Source organism: Lepisosteus platostomus, chromosome 1 (genome assembly GCF_059453375.1).
Source record: "Lepisosteus platostomus isolate fLepPlt1 chromosome 1, fLepPlt1.hap1, whole genome shotgun sequence".
NCBI classification, from domain to species: domain Eukaryota; kingdom Metazoa; phylum Chordata; class Actinopteri; order Semionotiformes; family Lepisosteidae; genus Lepisosteus; species Lepisosteus platostomus.
Genome location: NC_142611.1, coordinates 81,144,626 through 81,164,705, shown reverse-complemented (window position 1 = coordinate 81,164,705; position 20,080 = coordinate 81,144,626). Strand labels below are relative to the sequence as shown.

Genomic DNA, 20,080 nt, shown 5'->3' with positions numbered 1-20,080 from the left:
GTTACTGTACACACTGTCAGCCTGTAGCTACTCCTCTCCCTGTACACACTGTCAGCCTGTAGCTACTCCTCTCCCTGTACACACCGTCAGCCTGTAGCTACTGTACTCCTCTCCCTGTACACACTGTCAGATTGTAGCTACTCCTCTCCCTCTACACACTGTCAGCCTGTAGCTACTCCTGTCCCTGTACACACTGTCAGATTGTAGCTACTCCTGTTCCTGTACACACTGTCAGAGTGTAGCTACTCCTCTCCCTGTACACACTGTCAGATTGCATGATGGTTCTCTTGGGGGTTTGAGAAATCCAAGAGGTCTGAATGAGTTTTCAAAATGCCTGAACAAAGCTTTGGAAGCCTGCCTGTGATAAGGCTGACCTCTCTCACTGCCTCTTGCTCGGGCTCTGCAGGCCCAGTTGGATCAGTGGTCGGCTACAGGAAACATCTGCCACAGGCTCTGTACCGGGCCTGCTCTCCAGCATGTCTGCGGCCCCTTCACAGCAGCATAAACACACTTCACTCTACAAGGCCAGCTCCCCCCTTCCTCTAAGATCTGAGCCAGGTCTACACACAAGAACGTCCTCAAGACTTTTCCACAACAGGCTGTGGGAGAAAAGGTTTGAATGCTTTCAACAAGAAGATTCTTTCCAGACAGGATGTATAGTAGCATAATGAGAGGTTTACTGTTGCTGCAAAATTATTGTAGTTTCTGATATTTGTTGATGGAAGAATAGAAGGAACTGTCTCTTGGCTCCCAATTCCTGAGCATTTCTAAAGTTAAATCTGACCCTATTATGAATTTAGTTAATAGAAAAACAGTTCTGAGTCTGTAATGTAGGATTTCCGAATGCATTTTGTTTCCTTTTTTGTTCTCTCTGCACGGAGATCTGTAGATGGCTTGCTCTGTTTATGTGGAAGGAGATGACACATCACCATGTTTTCATCTCAGCTTGTAAGCAACAGATGATTTCTCAATGCAATGGATAGTGTGAGGTACTAAAAATGCAACTCATGCTTTTGATTGCAATACTCCTTAGACTCTGATGTTGATATTTCCCAGCCCTGGCACATTAAGCCTTGTGAGAGCCCCTCACCGTGGTGCTGTGGATCTTCATCTTGAACTTGTCGAAGTACAGCCAGTGCTGGGCCTCCTCGGGGTCCAGGTCATGGTAGCTATCCCGCGCTGCGAAGCCGAAGCTGTGGAAGCGCTGCTCAGGGGTCAGCAGCAGGCAGGTCGGGCTCTTCTGATTGGCCACGCCAGGGTCACCGCCCTCCCAGCGCCTGGTGAGAGCCGAGGCACAGAGGGAGCCTTGAGAGCTGAACCTATCTCAGTGTCTGCAAGACAGCTCATCGGGCAGGACTGCAGAGTGTTGGACTGTCCCAGTGCAACAAGTGTTTTGTGTACAGCCCCCACAAAAGCCTAAGACAAAATGCTGACCTCCCCCCACAGATTTGGAAATCTGTGCCTCTCCAGGCCAGCAGGGTGAGGATGAGGAGCACACAGCCCGGCAGTGTTAGAATGAGCACTATGGAGCGTGCTGGAAGTGATGCTCACCTCATCATGTGGATGGCCTCAGGGTCGTGGGTGAAGCTGAAGGCGTAGCCACTGGAGGTGGTGCCGAAATCGATGGCCACCACGACAGAGAAAGGCCGAACGCATCTGGGCCGCAGGACTGTCCTCTGCAGACGGGGAGCGAGAGAGGCGGTGTGAAACAAGAGAGGAGAAGGAGAGATACGAGAAGCGGGTGGGTGGGTGCAGAACTCGTGAGAAGGGTGATGAGCCATATGGGAACTTGAGATTTAAACCAGAGAGTGTCTATCATGGCCTGTTCTGCTTGAAGGCTGCAGGAAGGCTCTGTCTGCCTAAGGGAAACACAGTAGGTTTGCAAGGAAAGCTAATGTCCCATTTTGCAGGTGATGGTTTGGTCTATGAGTTGAGCTCTTTATTTGACTTAACCTGCCCAGGAGCATAGTCCTGCTCATACTTCAAGGAACAGGCCTTCATCAGTGTTCGGGCTGGGTGTTGCTTCAGTGCTTTTTTAACATCCTGCTCTAAACATCATCAGCCAAGAGAGCACATTTCTGAAGCAGTTTCTTCCACAGGTCTTAGACTCTCTGAGAGAACTGAGATCTGAATCTACAATTAAACAACAACCAGGTTCCATAAGCATCTGAGTCTGGTATTCATTAGCAGAGCACGAGCTTTTTAAACCCCATCTGAAAGATGTCCACCCAACCAGTTTTGATTTGTGCTGATTTGCAAATATATACAGCCCCATGTTGTTTAGACTGTAGTCAGTGCAGTATCACCGGCACACTTCTGAAACAGCCCGAAGCAGACAGGACCCAGGACACGGTAGACACATGATACATTCCTTGGGGAACTACGTATTCATGTTTCTGATCTTGGGTGTTTCAAGGGTTTCCTACTCTAGCAGGGTCTAGGTGTTTAGTGAAAAATGATTCTGTGAGGCTGTGAGGTCCTGGAGGAATCAGGACTCTCTTCTGCAGCGCCTTCTCTTGTGACAGCATTACACATTGGAAACATTTAACTGTTGGGACCGGCCTGTAAACCTGGACAAGTACATCATTTTTATCATGAATTAATGTCACTTTTATTATTATTATTCATCTACAATTGTTGCCACTCTGTAATGGGCCATTTTGTCTCTCCAGTCCTGGGGTCCCAAGACAAATCCCCTGGGGTCCCCCAGGAAAAGCACACTCGGCTGGTCTTACCGGAGAAGGGGAGGGGGTGAGGGGCGCGATGCTGCAGCTGTCTCCAAGGGAGGGGGAGCAGGGGGGTGATGGGGTCACCAGTCGCTCTCCTCCAGCACCTGAAACACAAGACGACACCAGCCCAGTTTGCAGAACATCATCATAGTCAGTTCTGTTTGGTCAATTTTGGGGGGTAAGAGATTTTACACTTTTTTGACATAACTACCTGGACGTAAATATTTACATCTGTTGTCTTGCACAAGGTGCTGATCTGAATGCTGTTTCTGAGACATACGCACATTTCTAATGAATCACTTAACAGTTGTACAAAACTTCAATTAAAAAAAATATGCACTACGAAAATGAATGTGGATGCTGAAATATTCTTTACTCTGTTCAATATGTTCTTAGGTTTCCAGTGTCAATGTGCCTGCACAGGAGTACAGTATAGACAGTATGGTAACAATTCCAAGCAACTCTTGTATTAGGAGAGATTATTGATCTCACTACAGACCCCAGCGGATATAGGTCAGGTGTCAATAACTCCAGCTCAAAAAGTCCAGTTGCTATTTTAAAGCCAACAAAGGGGTTAAACTGACTAAGCTGAGGAAAGTGTTGACTGAGCTAGATAAGGGTGGATCAGCCAGGAAGGGTGCTCTCCCACACTGCAGCCTGAGCTGCACGATCAGCTGAGTGCATCTGAGATTCCTGCTGGGCAGTGCACACCTGGACAAGCACCTTGGCATCCATCATGAGGGTAAGAAATACACACCACTCTCCACTCTTCACACTGACACACTCCACTCCCAACTCTTCACACTGACACACTCCCAACTCTTCACACTGACACACTCCACTCCCAACCCTTCACACTGACACACTCCCAACTCTTCACACTGACACACTCCACTCCCACCTCTTCACACTGACACACTCCCAACTCGTCACACTGACACACTCCCACCTCTTCACACTGACGCACTCCCAACTCTTCACACTGACACACTGACACACTCCACTCCCAACTCTTCACACTGACACACTCCCAACTCTTCACACTGACACACTCCACTCCCAACCCTTCACACTGACACACTCCCAACTCTTCACACTGACACACTCCACTCCCAACCCTTCACACTGACACACTCCCAACTCTTCACACTGACACACTCCACTCCCAACCCTTCACACTGACGCACTCCCAACTCTTCACACTGACACACTGACACACTCCACTCCCAACTCTTCACACTGACACACTCCCAACTCTTCACACTGACACACTCCACTCCCAACCCTTCACACTGACACACTCCCAACTCTTCACACTGACACACTCCACTCCCAACCCTTCACACTGACACACTCCCAACTCTTCACACTGACACACTCCCACCTCTTCACACTGACGCTGACACACCCCACTCTCAGGGCACATGACCTTCTAGTACTCTAGCACTTGCTGTTGGCATGACTGGAATGTTTTCTTTAAAAGCATGCACTCCCTAGGGAGTGATAGATTTGGCATAATCACATATTGACATGGGCTGCTTGTTTGTGCTCCTGTTTCCCACAGGCTGTGTGTGGTGTCCATCCCTACCTTTCTGTAGGCTGCTCATATTGGGCTGCAGGAGAGCTGCCATGGGGCATCTGCCTGAAAAACCAAGCACAGCAGAATGTCATGTTTCTGGTTCACTTGCACCAGATGTGCCACTTAGAGAGGTGTGTGAGCCAACTGGAAGCTCTGGGTTTGCTTTCTCTGAGCTGGATTGGTGCAGTGCATCACCTCATTCACAAGGACTTCATCTTGTCTCAGCATAAATCAGTCAGTGTGTGTTTTCATTTTTATCAGGTGTTGCTTATCAACAAGAGCGTCTTACAACACTTCTTAGCGTGAGAGAGAAGGTTACAACTTCAGGTTTGTGGAAAATAGGATGCTAGCAAGCTGTTAACACCACACAATTCAATCATCTTTAAAGTTCATGCATTTGAAGGAAGCTCATCTTTCTTCTATTACAGAAACGTTGCTGTCTGTGTCTATTATTCGTCACAAAACCCAAACTCCCGGAGAAGAACAGAGAATGGGGAAAACTCAGGGTGAATGGGATGGAGTGCCCTTCACAAGAGCCGGTGCTGTAGCTGTCCTGTGGAAGGGGAGGGGTTATCCAAAACATCACAGAGGCAACTACTGACAGCCCGTTCTCCAGAGTCATTAAGCGTGAGAATCTGAGAGCAGTCGGGCAGACCCGGAGAAACAAACAGAATTACTAACAATGACAATAACAATAAGGGTCAGTGTGAAACAACACACAACGCAGGAAATGGAAACAAGCTATCCTATTTACAAACAAGGCCTCACAGAGGCCTGTTTCCTGACCATCCAGAAAAACCTAGACTACTACCCAATATTCAAAAATCCTATATCCCGCCTAACAGGCCTACAAGAGAGATCAACCTGTACCCTAAAGAAGAACAAAATTCAAACCCAGAGCTAAATCTCTCTTCCTATAAATCCGGTAGCTACAAAGTGAAAGGGAAACCAATCTTCCTATTATGAAAAAGCCAGGAGAGACCATCTTTAACCAAGGGATTCTCTATAAAGGAAATGTCCTAAACAGCAGAATGGCAAGCTCTCTTCACAAGGTTCAGATACAGAACTCAGATCTGGTCTTTGCGTTGATCTTAACAAGGTCCACTTGGCGGGACTCCTATTTCTTTCTCCATGTGTCCTGGGCTGTTGAAAGTATTTACCCAAAACTTAATTAAACCGGACAATTTCTTCGATTGATGTGCGTCAGAACCCCTACAGCCCAGCAAACACCTCAGTCTGAAGCTCCCGAGAGCTGCCCCTCCACAGCCACCCCCCATAGCTGTAACAATGTAATTTCGTATTGAGAATAGTAAGCTATTTAGAATGGCAAAGTAACACAAACGTTTGGCCACACCTGAATAACATAAAGGGGACACAAGTCATTGCAAAGCTGAAAAATGTTACTAGAACATCAGGAAACAAAATCTTCCACAACCTTGATGACAAAGGCCTGAACAAGTGTTAGGAGACTTGCTCTCTCTGCTTGCGTTTTCTTTGATCACATGATCTGCTGTCCAGGTGGGCAGTGCTCTCAAACCCAGGTGGCTGAGGTCCCTGCTAAACGCAGGGAGGGCGATGACATCAGCGCTACACCAGCAAAGGCATACCTAATTACATCACTTAACTAATTGCAGATAATCAATGATAATTGATAGCAGTAACAGCAACATTATTATTTCATCAATGGTTTCTTTGCAGTTTGTTCTGCAATTTCCCTCACTGGATCAATAAAGTATCTATCTATCTAAGCCCAAATGAGACTTCTAGGGAGATTGCTAGCCAGGGATGCAGGGCAGGACTCTCAGCTGAAACTGAGAATCACGGTGTGGCTCAGCATTCACCCCTCCAGCGCCAGGCAGGGCCGGGGTTAAGCATGATTCCCAGACTTATCTTAACTAACAGACAGCCCCGTGCTATCACCCCTGCAAATTACTTCCTGGTCTTATCTGTGACTGTGGAAGCACTGTGAATTCAGAGTCCTCTGGCCTGTTTACATGACAGTAAAGGACATAATCTGGATCATAGACTAAAACAATGTATAAGGGTTCTTAATTGATCATAATTGATCATATGGAGTAAACTGCTTACTGTTTTTTTGTTGTACAATTTCTGAGGTAATCTTCTCCTTAAACTATAGACATCCTGTTTCATGACAACACTTAATCCCAATCTGTGTTTATAGCACAAAAAGCCGTCCTTCAGTATAACACTTCTCCTCTGTTGCTCGTGTGCAGTTCACCTTCAGTTACTGTGATCTGATTTTCTACAGATTCTGATCTATGCGAATGAAAGGTGCTGAATGACAAGGTTGGTGTCTTTCCCCAAACTGCGCTGTGTTACATACAGTCACAGCTGTTACAACTGTATGAAGCATTAGTGAAGGCTGTGAGTGACTGTTGATACTCAACACACACACACCACATCTTGTAATCCTGTACCTCCTGACTGTTTCTAAGATGTCTGAGACCTTTGCACAGCAGCAAACACTTAGGAAATGTGTGACTCACTCAGCAGCAAAGAAACAGGAAATCAACTGCAAGGCCCTCTTCCCCTTTTTGTCAAATTCTTTGCTTACATTCACTTTTTAGTTTGCCACATTTTGAAACACTTGTCTGTAAAAAATAGAGACCCCTGCCCGCGCTGCAGGTGGCAGAATGTCTTGAAACACACAATAACTTTTCTGAGCTATCTTCTCTCTGCATGTTTTCTTCATGGCAGCAACAGCAGGGAACCGATGCTGTCTGGTAGAGAGTGTGGGAGAAGCGCAGTGTGGCGGAACATGAAACAGAACATGAGGGGCTTTTTGAAAGTATCCTGGTGGGAATTGTGAGTCTCAGGAATTCAGGAGAAGATGGGAAGTCTCGATTCCCAGAGGTGGGTGGTTGAGTCCCTTTCCCTCAGTTAGGAATGGTAAGCAACGTCCGAGAGAATCAAGATCTGAACTATGCATTGGTATACTGTGATGATGAATTTATCCCCCTATTTCCCAGAGGAAATCTATATACAATATATCCGTCCTTCGGATGAGACGTAAAACCGAGGTCCTGACTCTCTGTGGTCATTAAAAATCCCAGGCCGTTTCTCGAAAAGAGTAGGGGTGTAACCCCGGCATCCTGGCCAAATTTCCCATTGGCCCTTACCAATCATGGCCTCCTAATAATCCCCCTCTATGAATTGGCTTCATTACTCTGCTCTCCTCCCCACTGATATCTGATGTGTGGTGAGCGTACTGGCACACTATGGCTGCCGTCGCATCATCCAGGTGGGGCTGCACATTGGTGGTGGTGGAGGGGAGTCCCCATTACCTACAAAGCGCTTTGAGTGGACTGTCCAGAAAAGCACTATATAAGTTTAATTATTATTATTATTATTATTATTATTATTATTATTATTATTATTATTATTATTATTATAATTATTATTATTATTATTATTAGGTGACTCCAAGAAATAGGTGACTGCGTGATGAGAAAATTCTGTTGGATCTACTCCAACAAGTACTTTACACCATGTCCCTGTCAGAATATCCAGGCTTTAGCTGTTTCCCTCCCTATTATAACCATATCCAAGCACAGAGCTGTGTAGTCAGTGCTGCTGGATTCCACATTTCTCATGCCCACTTAGTGACCTGCAAACTCCCTCCCAGGGCTGGCAGGCTTGATTCAGAGTGAAGTCACACATCCGAACATGCGAAAGCTGTGCTCCTGTCATTCTCCAGGAAAGGCTAAGGTGAACAGTAAGCAGCAGACTATCTCCCAGGCTTGCAGTAGGACACCAGTCCTCCGGAGTCTACATGAACAGACCAGGAACCGGACAGTTATGCCTCCAATAGTCAGCTCCATATAGACGCAGCACCACTGGGGAATCCGAATGACTGGAACATGGAAAAATATTCACAATTCTTGGGAATCTGGTGGCACCACACATCAGGGGCAACACAAAGACATTTTTTTTGCTATGAGTGAGACCTTTGTCTCTCTCCTGTACAAAAAACCCAGATGTCAGTATTCACTGTGCCATTCTTTTAGCAAATGGCCTGTAGATACAAAAATCACACATGATACATCTTTTTAAAAGTCATAACAATATGACAATGTGCTACATTTTTCCATTACTTACCTGTACTGTATGTTTAAATCATTGTCTCTTATAACACTCATTCTCTTGGGTGACTATTCAGTTGTAGGGGACAGCCTTTTTCAAGTACTACTGCTAATAATAAAATCATTCCTTTCTAGCATGACAAGCTGGGGCAGTTATAGTGGAAGACACCCGGAGTAATTATTCTTGGAGTTACGCATGCTGCTCTCTATTTTCCACTCCAGTTATTGCTCTTGACACTATTCCTCTGGGATTTCCTGCTGTCCCAGTCTCTCACCTGTTGCTAAGAGGATGCATCTGCACCTGCCACCCCCCAACCAGAAACATTGCTCAGAGCAGGGAACTACAGTCCATCACACCGAGACAACTCCATTGAATCAAAAGGATAACATCACAGCAGGAGCCTTGCATGCTGTGGATGCAGAAAAGCTCTTTATCGCACATGGGCCAAGCTTCCTGATGATGGTGAGCTCAATCAGATTTTCCAGTGGGACTCTATTCCATCCTGTGTTTGTGTGAGGAGTCAGAAAACTACTTTCTCACCAACACAATCCTAGAGTCTGCAGCCCTCAGACAAGGACTGCCTCACACCTGAAGGCTCGAGTGACGTTCCTTCCTTCTGTGTTTCAGTGTGGAACTAACCTGTACAGTGCTGCCGCATTCAAATCAGCCTCCTTTACAATGAGATAATACAACTGTTGTGCAGCACAGATGTGTCCTGTATTTGACTCATATACAACAGCAGTGCAACCACCTGTAGCCTGATCTGGTCAGTACTGGGATGGGAAATCTCCAGGGAAAAGCAAGATGATGTATTTCTTCCCTCTTTTTTTCCCTGGGATCAGAAGTTCCAAACCAGTGTAGGAGGAGCTGTCCCTCTCATGAGAGTTCAGGAATAGTCCGGGCTGCGGTGATTAAAGATTTCATGACACTTTTCAAAGGATCGGAGTTTTCTACTGCGACATCCTAGTTGAATTCCAAGCTGGGCTTGAAAAATCTGGCCACTTAATTAGCAGATCGAGTGGAATCTGTCCTATAGGGAAAGTGCTTTGGGATCCTCTGGGTGGAAAGTCGCTACATAACGGTGATTAATTCTTACTATTCTGTAATCTCTGCCTCAGTGCATCACACCATTAGAACACAGGTGCGTTGTCTTCTGGAGTGCACATAGTGTTCCTGTGCACTGGGGGATTCACACAGAGGCAGAAGCACAAGGTGTATAAAGTCCCGCCCACCACTGCTCGCTTCTCAGGCTGTGCGTCTGTCTCACCTCTGTCTTAGTGGCAGGCAGTAGGTTCATCATCCTTTTAGCTTTGGCAAAGTATTCATGCTCCTTCTGATGGACCACTGCTTATATCAGCTGGACTGTATGAAAGAACAACCCCATTTTGTTGTTCCAGACTCCCACAACCACTTGCACAAAGACATGCCTCCTGTTCTTGGTTTTAAAAGTACTTCCACATAGTTTCTTGTGTCCTCTGGTTCCTGTTTCAGAATAAATCCTCTGGGTCGACTTTGTAAGGCCTTTGAGTATTTTAAATACTTGGATAGCATGCATCACATTTCATGGCAGGTTTGTGAAAAGTTTGTTCAACAACATTTCTTACCATGTAAAGCTTTGTCATGTACAAGTCCATGCAAAGAACTAAAGCTGCAGAAGTCCTGCAAAATATTGCAGGAATCTGGAGCAAAGACCTTTAGCTACTATCCACCAGAAGTCTTTTTTAGGAAACCCCAAAGATGTAATCTGTCTGCACAGCATATCTCCAAAAATGAAATTTACAGGGAAAATAAAAGATTCCTAAAAATCTTACATGTGGAGCAGTTGGTAAGGAACAGCATGTTTGTGAGAACTACAGCCTTGCATACTGTATATAAGGACTCAATCATGACCTCTCATGGTTACCTCTTACTTTAGAGCCACTCTGCACCACTCCCCACACAGTGGAGTATTCCACTATGCCAAAGGGACAGCCCTCCCACTGCAGGGGGACTCCCATGGCAATGACATCATATCCTGGTCCGTTCAACATGTAACAAGCTCAGAGCCAGATTTGCCCCATACAGATTGGTGTTGCTAATCTCCTTCTGGGTGGAGGGAGTTTATTAAAAACACTAGCAAGGCTGTGGAGAGATTTGTACAGGGTTTTACTATTGCAGCAGTCCCACTCTCCCTCCACCCCTCCTCTGACTGCGGTGACATCATCCAGGCAGGGTGAGGCTATGAAAGTGACACTGTCAATAAGTCTGAAGCCAGCCCCTCTAATATCTCTACAGCTCAGACACAGTTTTTTTTTCAGACCTCCATAGACTCCATAACATTACTCGAGCAATGCTACAGCTTTGTCCTCTTTCAGAGCCTGAATTTGAAAGGAGAGCTTCTTGATCTCAGAACTCCGAACCTGTTAATAATAAACCCTGGAGAACGCATGTGGGCCCACTAATATACACTGGATGTTTGGGGGTAGGGTTTCTTATATCAGATTCCAAGTAACATCTGTGGAAATTATATACCGGTATCTCCAAAACCAGGTTCCAGGTTTAGAATTAAAACAGCAGACAAACACATAGAAATGCCCCCCAGGGCAACACGCTCGGGCCACATATTTCTCTGTATAGGTCCACAGTCTGATTTTCATTTCCCCCAGTCCCCTGTAAACTCAAACTCCAGCGCGATGCAGTCAGTCACTTCTCCGGTGCACTCTGCAGCCCACCGCACGGCACTGCCAGCTGCTGTTGTAGTTAACACAAAATTGTGGGATTTTTAGAAAACAAAATCTCTGTCCTGTCATTCTCCAGGCAGAGCTCAAAGATACTCCAAAGAAATACTCCAGGGAAAGTCCTCAATTCTGGCGCTGTTCCTAGTTTTTTTTTGCCTACTGTACTTGGTTGCACATAGACTTCCACTCCTGGACTTAAACAGCACTTTGAGGAACAGCCAGACTCTCCCACAACTCAGTCATTATAGTGCTTCTTGTCTTGCGTGGATCTGACATGTTGCTCAGTGTAGCGCGTGATTCTCTGGGACAGCACACCTGTTTCCAAAAACCATATTGTAGAGCATCGCACGTTTCTCATTACCTTCTGTAAAAACTAGCATCACATTCACATATTGCATAATATATACGGGATATAGGGAACCCATTTTTATCCAAAATAACTTCTCTGTGGACCCATGTTAACAGTTATAGGCTTAGAAATTGCTAAGCACTCCCGCACTAGAGAGAAAGGCACCTCATCAATCTCTAGCCTAGAGGTTGTTTCAGCTCAATCTCTCTTGCATACCTTGGCAATGTGTACACAGCACACCTTTGCAGAACTGACAACCGCTTCTTCCATTTAGAACTGCACAGAAACACCAACTAAACACAATGAGGCCACCAGAGCAGGACATAGGTGGAGAGTGTGAGATATTCCTGAGTTTAAAAGATGGAGCAAAGTTGAATATGTTTTGCTTGTGCAAGCCGTCTATTGTTCTCACTGTTCTCACTCAAGCAGTGTTGTCAGAAGAATGTGTGTGCAGTCAGGCAGTGATTGGCATATAGAAACCCCCTGTTGCTGACCTACCGGGGTTTGTTGGTAAGGATGAGACACTGAAGATACACTACTATGAGAAACACTTTGCACACTTGAAAACACACTTATTATAATAAAAATAACCTTTTAATTCTGACCCCAGAAAACATACAATTATTCAAATGCTATCGTAAATCTTCCTGTGTCCTTTGCCAGCTAGAAGGACTGTAATAATGTAAGAATTGTTTGCCAAGTTTGAACAATCAACCCCTGGAGCACTGGAGCACTCAGAAATACTCTCTTCCTGCTCAAGAGCGATTTGACATCTGCCTCCTCACACCAGGAGAGCACACAACTGCAAACACCTGAGCGCTGACTTCCTTTACATTCTTTTACAACAAAATGCTCTGTACTCACACGTCGCTCTTCAAATAACGCACGTTCGTCCTCTGAAGGGGCTGTAAGTGAAGTCCACACCACTCAGGAACAGAAGAAGATGCCTTTGAAATGCTGCTCAGCTTCCTTTCCTGGTGTAGAAAAGAACAACAGCTCCCCTGCAACACAGCAGATGTTGCGCTCCACTCTGGAAAGCTTGCCAGAGTCTAGACACAAAACAGGAGGAAGAATTAAAAACGTGGGCAACTTCTCCTCCTTTCCTGCCTCTCTGCTCCTTGTGCAATCCAGCGCCAGGCGGAGGCAGTGAGGACGGCGGAGACACTCCCAGGGAGGCAGTGGAATGTGAGAGAGAGATGGAGAGGGACTCCCAGCACGCACACACTCGGGCACACAGAGCGCCGGGCCCGGGCGGCAGCTCTAGCACCGAGGGGAGGGAGGGAGAGAGGGGGAGGCTCGGCTTGGACTGCATGAGCACTGTGTTGTGGGTGTGTGAGAGAGGGAGGGGGCGGAGAGAGTGAATTCAGTCCCGGTGCCTTTGTCTGAGCAGAGGGCTCCTCTTTCCCCACGTCTCCCTCATTTTTCACTTCCCCCTCCTTCTGTCTCCCACTCCCTCTTTCTCCTCTGTCTTCCTCTCACCGTCATTCACCTCGTTTGAAAGGCCCTTTTAAACAGTTTCCTGTTGTTGTTGCTCAGTGCTTTCCAGTCTAAAAAAACAGTTGCCCACTCCGCCCCACACTGAGTTTGCCACAGCAAACTGGCACAATTTCTCTCGCTAATAAAATAATCAGAGAGAGCTTTTCTTTGGGACACTGACACAGGTACAGTCAGTGTGTGTTGAAGGAGGGTGTGCCCAGGTCCACAAGAGGATGAATCTGACTGTTTTGTGAGACATTGACATCCACTGAGCAGGGTGCGATCCTTATCAAAGAGAAGAGGAGAAGCGGACAGACGTCACTAACCAGGCATCGATCGCATTAATATAGTCCTCTTCATCCTAAAGGTGAAATCCATGGGTGATTTACATATAATAATAATAATAATTGCTAGCACTTATATAGCGCTTTTCTGGACACTCCACTCAAAGTGCTTTACAGGTAATGGGGATCCCCTCCACCACCACCAGTGTGCAGCCCCACCTGGATGATGTGACGGCACCCATAATGCACCAGAGCGCTCACCACACACCAGCTATCAGTGGGGAGGAGAGCAGAGTGATGAAGCCAGTTCATAGATGGGGATTATTAGGAGGCCATGATTGGTAAGGGCCAATGGGAAATTTGGCCGGGACACCAGGGTTACACTCCTACTCTTTTCGAGAAACGCCCTGGGATTTTTAATGACCACAGAGAGTCAGGACCTCGGTTTTACATCTCATCTGAAGGACGGCGCCTGTTTACAGTATAGTGTCCCCGTCACTATACTGGGGCATTAGGACCCACACAGACCGCAGGGTGAGCACCCCCTGCTGGCCCCACTAACACCTCTTCCAGCAGCAACCTTAGTTTTTCCCAGGAGGTCTCCCATCCAGGTACTGACCAGGCTCACACCCGCTTAGCTTCAGTGGGTTGCCAGTTGTGAGCTGCTGGGTGATATGGCTGCTGGCTGTAATATAGCACACACACTTCCTCCACCACTCAAGGGCTGTGCCATCTGGTGATGCAGCTCCACTGCGCGGGAGATCGGGCAGGAGAGAGTAACTGCAGCACCTGGTGACCTACAAGGCACTTCAGGGAGGCCAGACTGCACAAGCCTGGAGTGGTGTTTACCAAGGACGATGAAATATCCCTGCTCTTTCGAAAAGTGCCTTAGGATTTGTAATGACCAAGTAGTCAGAACCTCGGTTTCACACCTCACCCAAAGGACAACACCTTCTGCAGCACTGAGTCCCCTGGGTCATGGGTTTGGACTTTCTGGTCCAGAGGAAAAAGCGCCACCTACTGGTTCACCAACACCAATCCCTCCCCCTTACTGGCCAGACCCAGCCTTGCTTAGCTTCTGAGATCTGATGAGATCATATATATATATATCTCATAGATTTTAAATACTGTTGGTATACTGTGTGTACAGTATACTGAATGAATTTGCTTGTGTATTTATAGCTAAGCGGTTTTTAATAGGCAATCAGTTAATGGTGAACAGACATGAGTGTGAATGGTACAGAATCAGACACCTCCCCCTGTGAGTCAATGTTTATCCTCCTGCTATCTTTCTATGGACATCCCATTGACTCCTAGTAAATTTTAATGCAATGTACTGAACTACACTGCTAATCATCTCAGTCACAGTGAGAAAAGACAAGAAAAAGGGAGCACCTTTCTAATTTAAAAAATAAAGAGTCAGGTTTACTGCTGTCAACTGCCTATTTTTCGGTGTTCATTCCCCAGTCACACCTGAACACACACAACTGGTTGTAAATCCTGAGTGTGCAGATCCACTTCCAGTTGGGATTCTGCTCTGTCACATCAGTCACCCAGCCCGTTCGTGCTCCTGGGTACGACAGCTGGATGAAGATCTACTGGGGACCAGTGTCAGTATCTCATTTGCAGACAGAAAGATTTGTGGATTTCCAACAGCTTCAAGTGCACAGAGCTTACTGCTGTCTCTCCTCAACCTGCTAATTAAGAATTTGCTAATGGATTTCTAGCTACAGTAAACAGCTTTTTATTGGTGATTAATTGACTGTGAACAGGCTCAGGGTGAAGGACACTGTCTGCCACTCCCACTGAGCTCCAGTGTTTTTCCTTCTGTCCAGTTGATTAGCTACCAGCTCTCACACCTGAGTGAGGACAGTCCTGAAACTCACACATTAGCACAAGGCTTGTACTGTGGCAATTACACATCTCATTCAGCTTTTTAATAGGTGAAAGCAAATAAAAAAGCTTCAAATATATAGATAAATTAGCCTGTGATTAAGAACAAAGCTGGTAGAAAAACAGAAAATACAGATGTTACCCAGGACCAGGAGAACCACTCCACTAGGAAACTTTTTTTAAAAGTCCAAATGAGAAATCAGATCAGTTCAATGACACCATTTAGCACTGGTGATTAAGGGCCTGGTCGGAATAAGGTCCAGAAGACACAGGTGGACTGACACAGGGCTGAGCACTGCTGATCTGGAGCCCCCATCAGAGCAGTGTGGCATTTTACAGAAACAATCTGCTGACACCTGCCCCACCCCTAACCCCTCAGCTACAAGCCCAGAGACCTGACCACTCCCCACTGCTCCACACTGCTGCATGCTCTGGGTATTGATATACGAAGCAGAGAAAACCCATGGCAAACATACACTTGCTCTGTAGATGTCGCGTGGCGAGTTTGCAAGGGCTCTCAGTGAGTGTGGAGCGGTGCTCAGCTGAGGTGCTCGTTCCCTGTGCCTTCCTGGGTCACTGCCGCCACCGCAGAGCCCCACTGATGAAAAGCACACCCAGCTCCCCGACAGCCAGAGGACGTGAACTTATTCAGCATGCAGAAGGTTGCTATTACCTTACAGAACAAAAAAAAGTTGTGAAAAAAATCCTCCAGCTTACAGGCTCCCGAGCTTGTCATATTTCCAGATCAAATTGGCTCCAGTCTGGAACCCATTACCTATGGCATCATACACGAAGCAGTAATTAAGGCCTGGGGCCCCGCATAGGCAGCACTTCAAAGACTTTTCTGTTTGTAATGTAAACCACCTTAACAGGGCTCTGCCCCCCTCGAGCTCTGCTCTGGAGGTGATGTCCGCTGCAACCGTGTCTCCTGGCAGTGCTTTGCCACTGCTAGTGCACACTTTGCACACAGACACACTCAGCTCTTGTGCAAAGTGTGCTGAATTTTCTCATGTTTTCCGAAATGTTTAAATGCGAAAATTTAGCTAGACACTCATAAAATAGATATGGGAGAGAGAGATGTGTCAGTTAAGCTTTTTATTTTGAGAAAATGAAGTTGGGGGTCTCAAAGCTGACCTCCACTTGTCTTGACACTGTTACCCTGGTTTCAGGAGCTAGCTGGGACAAATCTTTGGATCAGTTGCTGCACTGGATGGCCTCCGCCCATTTGTAATATTTCTTGTGTTTGTTTTGAGTACATTTTGCACTGGAAACGAGAGTCAGCCTGTTCCAGCATTTCAGACGTTAGGGCTGTTTAGAAGAAAATCCACCCTGCAGATGAGACATTACACAGAGTCCTGACTGCTCGCCTTACTTACTTGTAAAGCCAATGCTGCAACTCCATCTGCGGATGGTACTGTACCTGAGTTTCAGTCAAGATTGAAAAACATGGGGGTGATGTTTGGGTCAGGAGTAACGTTTGACCCACACGTGCAACATTGTCAAAACATCATTCCTTCACCCCAGAAATATCGCTACACTGCTTACTATGTTCAGGTAGTTAGCTGTGTCAGCATGTGCAGGCTGCAAAGAAACAAGTAAAGGTTTGTTGCAAGCTGAAAAAAGAAACGAGACACAATGTTTCGGCTGTGGAGCCTTCTTCAGGTGTCAATCCGGGTGAAACGTTGTGTCTCTTTTCTTTTCATCACAGAATAAACCTTTACTTATTCCTTTACTTCCTAAGTTATCGCTGTTGCTGAAAAGGTGGTCAACACATTTGTCTTCTCCTGAATTGACTACTGCAATGCCCTATTCACGGGGTTGTCTAAATCCACATTGAACAAACTTCAGTATGTCCAGAATTCGGTTGCCAAAACCCAGACCATGTCTAGTGCAAGTGATGACATTACTCCTATACTGGACTCCTTGCACTGGCTTCCTGTCAAGTTCCGTGTGGACTTTAAAATCCTCATGCTCACCTATAAGGCTCTGCATGGCTTGGCACCTCAATACCTGTCTGAACTATTATCGTCCTACTCCCCACCTCGCAACCTTCGCTCTTCAAATTCTGCCCTCCTTACTGTCCCCCAAGCCCGTCTACATTGTATGGGTGACAGGGCCTTCTCCTGTTATGTCCCCAAGCTCTGGAACTCTTTGTCCACGGATATCAGAGAGTCACCTTCCATAAACTCTTCCCTAAACTCAAATCTAAATTAAAAACCTTCTTTTTCAGAAGGGCTTTTACTTAAGTGGTTCTGGTATATACCGCTTTACTCCTACTGTATCTAGTTCTACTACTGTCCATCTACTGTCCTCTCATTGTAGATTTTCATTGTGTTTATATGATATATTTTTTTGTTTATTGTTGTTTTTCTGTGAAACACTTTGAGAAGCCACCTTTAAAGGTGCTATATAAAAATAAAGTTTATTTTCATTCATTATAGTTAATAATAATAATATTTCTTACTCCTCCCCCTGATTTGTTGTGCAGTGGGGCTGCCGGTGCAGAGTGGCAGCTGTGTTCCGACCTGGTGGGGCTGCTCTTCAGTTGCAGATGAAGAGGATCCCTAATCCCTTTGGATGACAAGTGCTTTCTAAAAATCATGGGATTAATTTAATAATTATATTCAATTTAATAAAATTCAAAAAGGAGACATTGGTAGGGAAAAGCTGAGAAAGTTCATCTCTTCTACATCCAGACTTCCAGGGACCCCCTGGCTGTCCAGGCCTGTGCACTCATCTGACCAAGCCAGTGTTATTCCATGTGTGCTTCCATATTGAAGACGTCATCTCAGGAATTCTTATGGCCCCTTTTCACAATTAACGAGCCATTTCCTTTCTTAGAGCAGCTCTGTGCTTCCCCCCACCCCAAAAACACACAGCCCACCTGGTCCACCAACTCTCTGCATTCTTTCCCAGCCCCTCCACTCAGCTCCTGACAGATATACACACGCACACACACAAATACACATGCACATAGACACACACACATACACATGCACATAGACACACACACATACACATGCACATAGACACACACACGTGCACTCACACAACCACATGCACATGTACACACACAAATGCACACACAAACACACATGTACACAACACACATACACACACAATCAACACAAACTCTCACAAGCACGCAAACACACACAGAAACGCACACGCACACACAAGCACATACATGCACACAACACACACAAACACACACAGGATCACACAGTATGCACACACACAACTTACACATTCACACACACACGCACACAGAATCACACATGCACGCACTCGGACGCAACACACACATCCACACACAAACATATAGGTACACATGCACACACGAACTTTCACAGTCTCACAAACACACACGTGTGCACACAGAAACACACTCGCACACGCAGAAGCACACACACGCACGCTCACATACACTCACACACACATTGCTGCCTGTGGGAGAAAGAACAGTGTGACCATATGAGTGACAATTCGACCCCCCGTGTCAGCGGATGAGCCACAGTGCAGGGATCAGGGCTGCAGGGAGCAATGAATAAAACACGTCCAGCAATTAAAAACTAATCCCTGTCCTGTTTAATACAAGCAGCTATAATTCATGGAGGCTAAAGGCAAAAGAGCAGGAATTATTAAGGACATACAGCTGGCCAAGGAACAGCAGTTAGACCTGGTTCATATCCCAGTCTTCTTTCATCCGAGAATGCCTCCACAGCAGGTCCTCCTTTCTCTGACCCTGTCTTTAGCTGTAACAATCTAGCAGTGAAATGACTATTGGCCTCGGTGTCATTTCGGTTTCTCCCATTTCCTTCCCTGCCTTTCCTGGAGCCCAGCAGCAGTCGAGCTCCAGCTCACAGAGGGACGGGCTGTGATCTCAGCTCCAGCCTTCGACAAGCATCTCCGGGGAGCCTCAGGTCAGCTGCCGAGGCCCGGAACCACAGAACCAGACAGCAGCAAAAACACCGGTGCTAGACTGAGCTGAACCCCTTCAGAGAGGAGGTTGTACTCTTTTGTAGTTCCTCTGTCTTTCTCTTCCCTCCTCACTACAATTATTTCTCTCCTAAGTTCAGGTCTCCTCTCCTCAGTTTGCACTGGACTTGAGGAATTTTGATCAGTGTCATCCCAACAGCCAGGCAGGCCAGATGCAAAACATGCCCAGCTCGCCAGCAGACCGTTCAGGGCCCAGACACATGACAAACTCCTGACAAACTTCTTTGAGCTGCTGGTGAGTTCCGTACCACAATCAGTGAGACTCAAAGCTGTGCATCGTGGACATACAGCACAACACTGTGACATACCCTTACTGCCTGGTCTTTAACATACACAAAGCCCCAGCACGCAGGGAATGCTTCAGCTCTGAGCTCCTGTGATGATAAAAAGTAACTCTGCTGCAATGTTCATAGCTTCCCAAAGAATATATACTGTATATAATTACAGCAGGCTTAAATCATGCTGTAGAATACCTTCTGCCTTTAGAGTGACCCCTACTATTTTCTAAAAAAAGCCTAATGCATTATGTCATACTTTTACTAACACATGCACGCACCAAGAAATTGAAGCTCCAGATGGCCAGTAAAAATCAGGAAATCAAGAACAGTGCCAGGGTATGATGTGAGAGTGCTGGACTCCAGTCGGCTGTGTGTGTGCTGTCAGGAGACTTGGGTAACACCGGGCCACTGGAGGAGCTTATCAGCCGTGCTGTGATTTATAATCGGGGCCCTCCGCCCCTTGGAGAGATGAGAGCTGCAGCCCATAAACTCTCCACATGAGAGGGGCAGGGGAGGTGGCTGACACCAGGACAGAGCACAGGCTTGACGAGTGAAGAAGAATATTCCAGACAGTGCCTGCTATCAGCATACTTCACTGTTCAGCAGGGTCTGGGAGCAGGGATCGCTGGGCTCTGTCCTCATGCTCCCATTCAGTCAGGGGGATAAAGGGCG

The 20,080-nt window shown here is 46.4% G+C and overlaps 1 protein-coding gene across 1 annotated transcript in view; it reads right to left on the bottom strand.

Moving 5' to 3' along the window:
- The window catches only part of hspa12b (heat shock protein family A (Hsp70) member 12B), a 42,081-nt gene extending 29,328 nt beyond the window's left edge, over window positions 1–12,753 (bottom strand). Inside the window, exons 1-5 of the mRNA XM_088639166.1 lie at window positions 12,343–12,753; window positions 4,318–4,371; window positions 2,736–2,833; window positions 1,552–1,676; window positions 1,091–1,277 (exon numbers count right to left, since the gene is read on the bottom strand). Of these exons, the coding sequence (XP_088495292.1) occupies window positions 1,091–1,277; window positions 1,552–1,676; window positions 2,736–2,833; window positions 4,318–4,360 (453 nt within the window). The 5' untranslated portion in view covers window positions 4,361–4,371; window positions 12,343–12,753. The remainder of the gene's footprint in view (window positions 1–1,090; window positions 1,278–1,551; window positions 1,677–2,735; window positions 2,834–4,317; window positions 4,372–12,342) is intronic.
- Window positions 12,754–20,080: the final 7,327 nt, after the last annotated feature.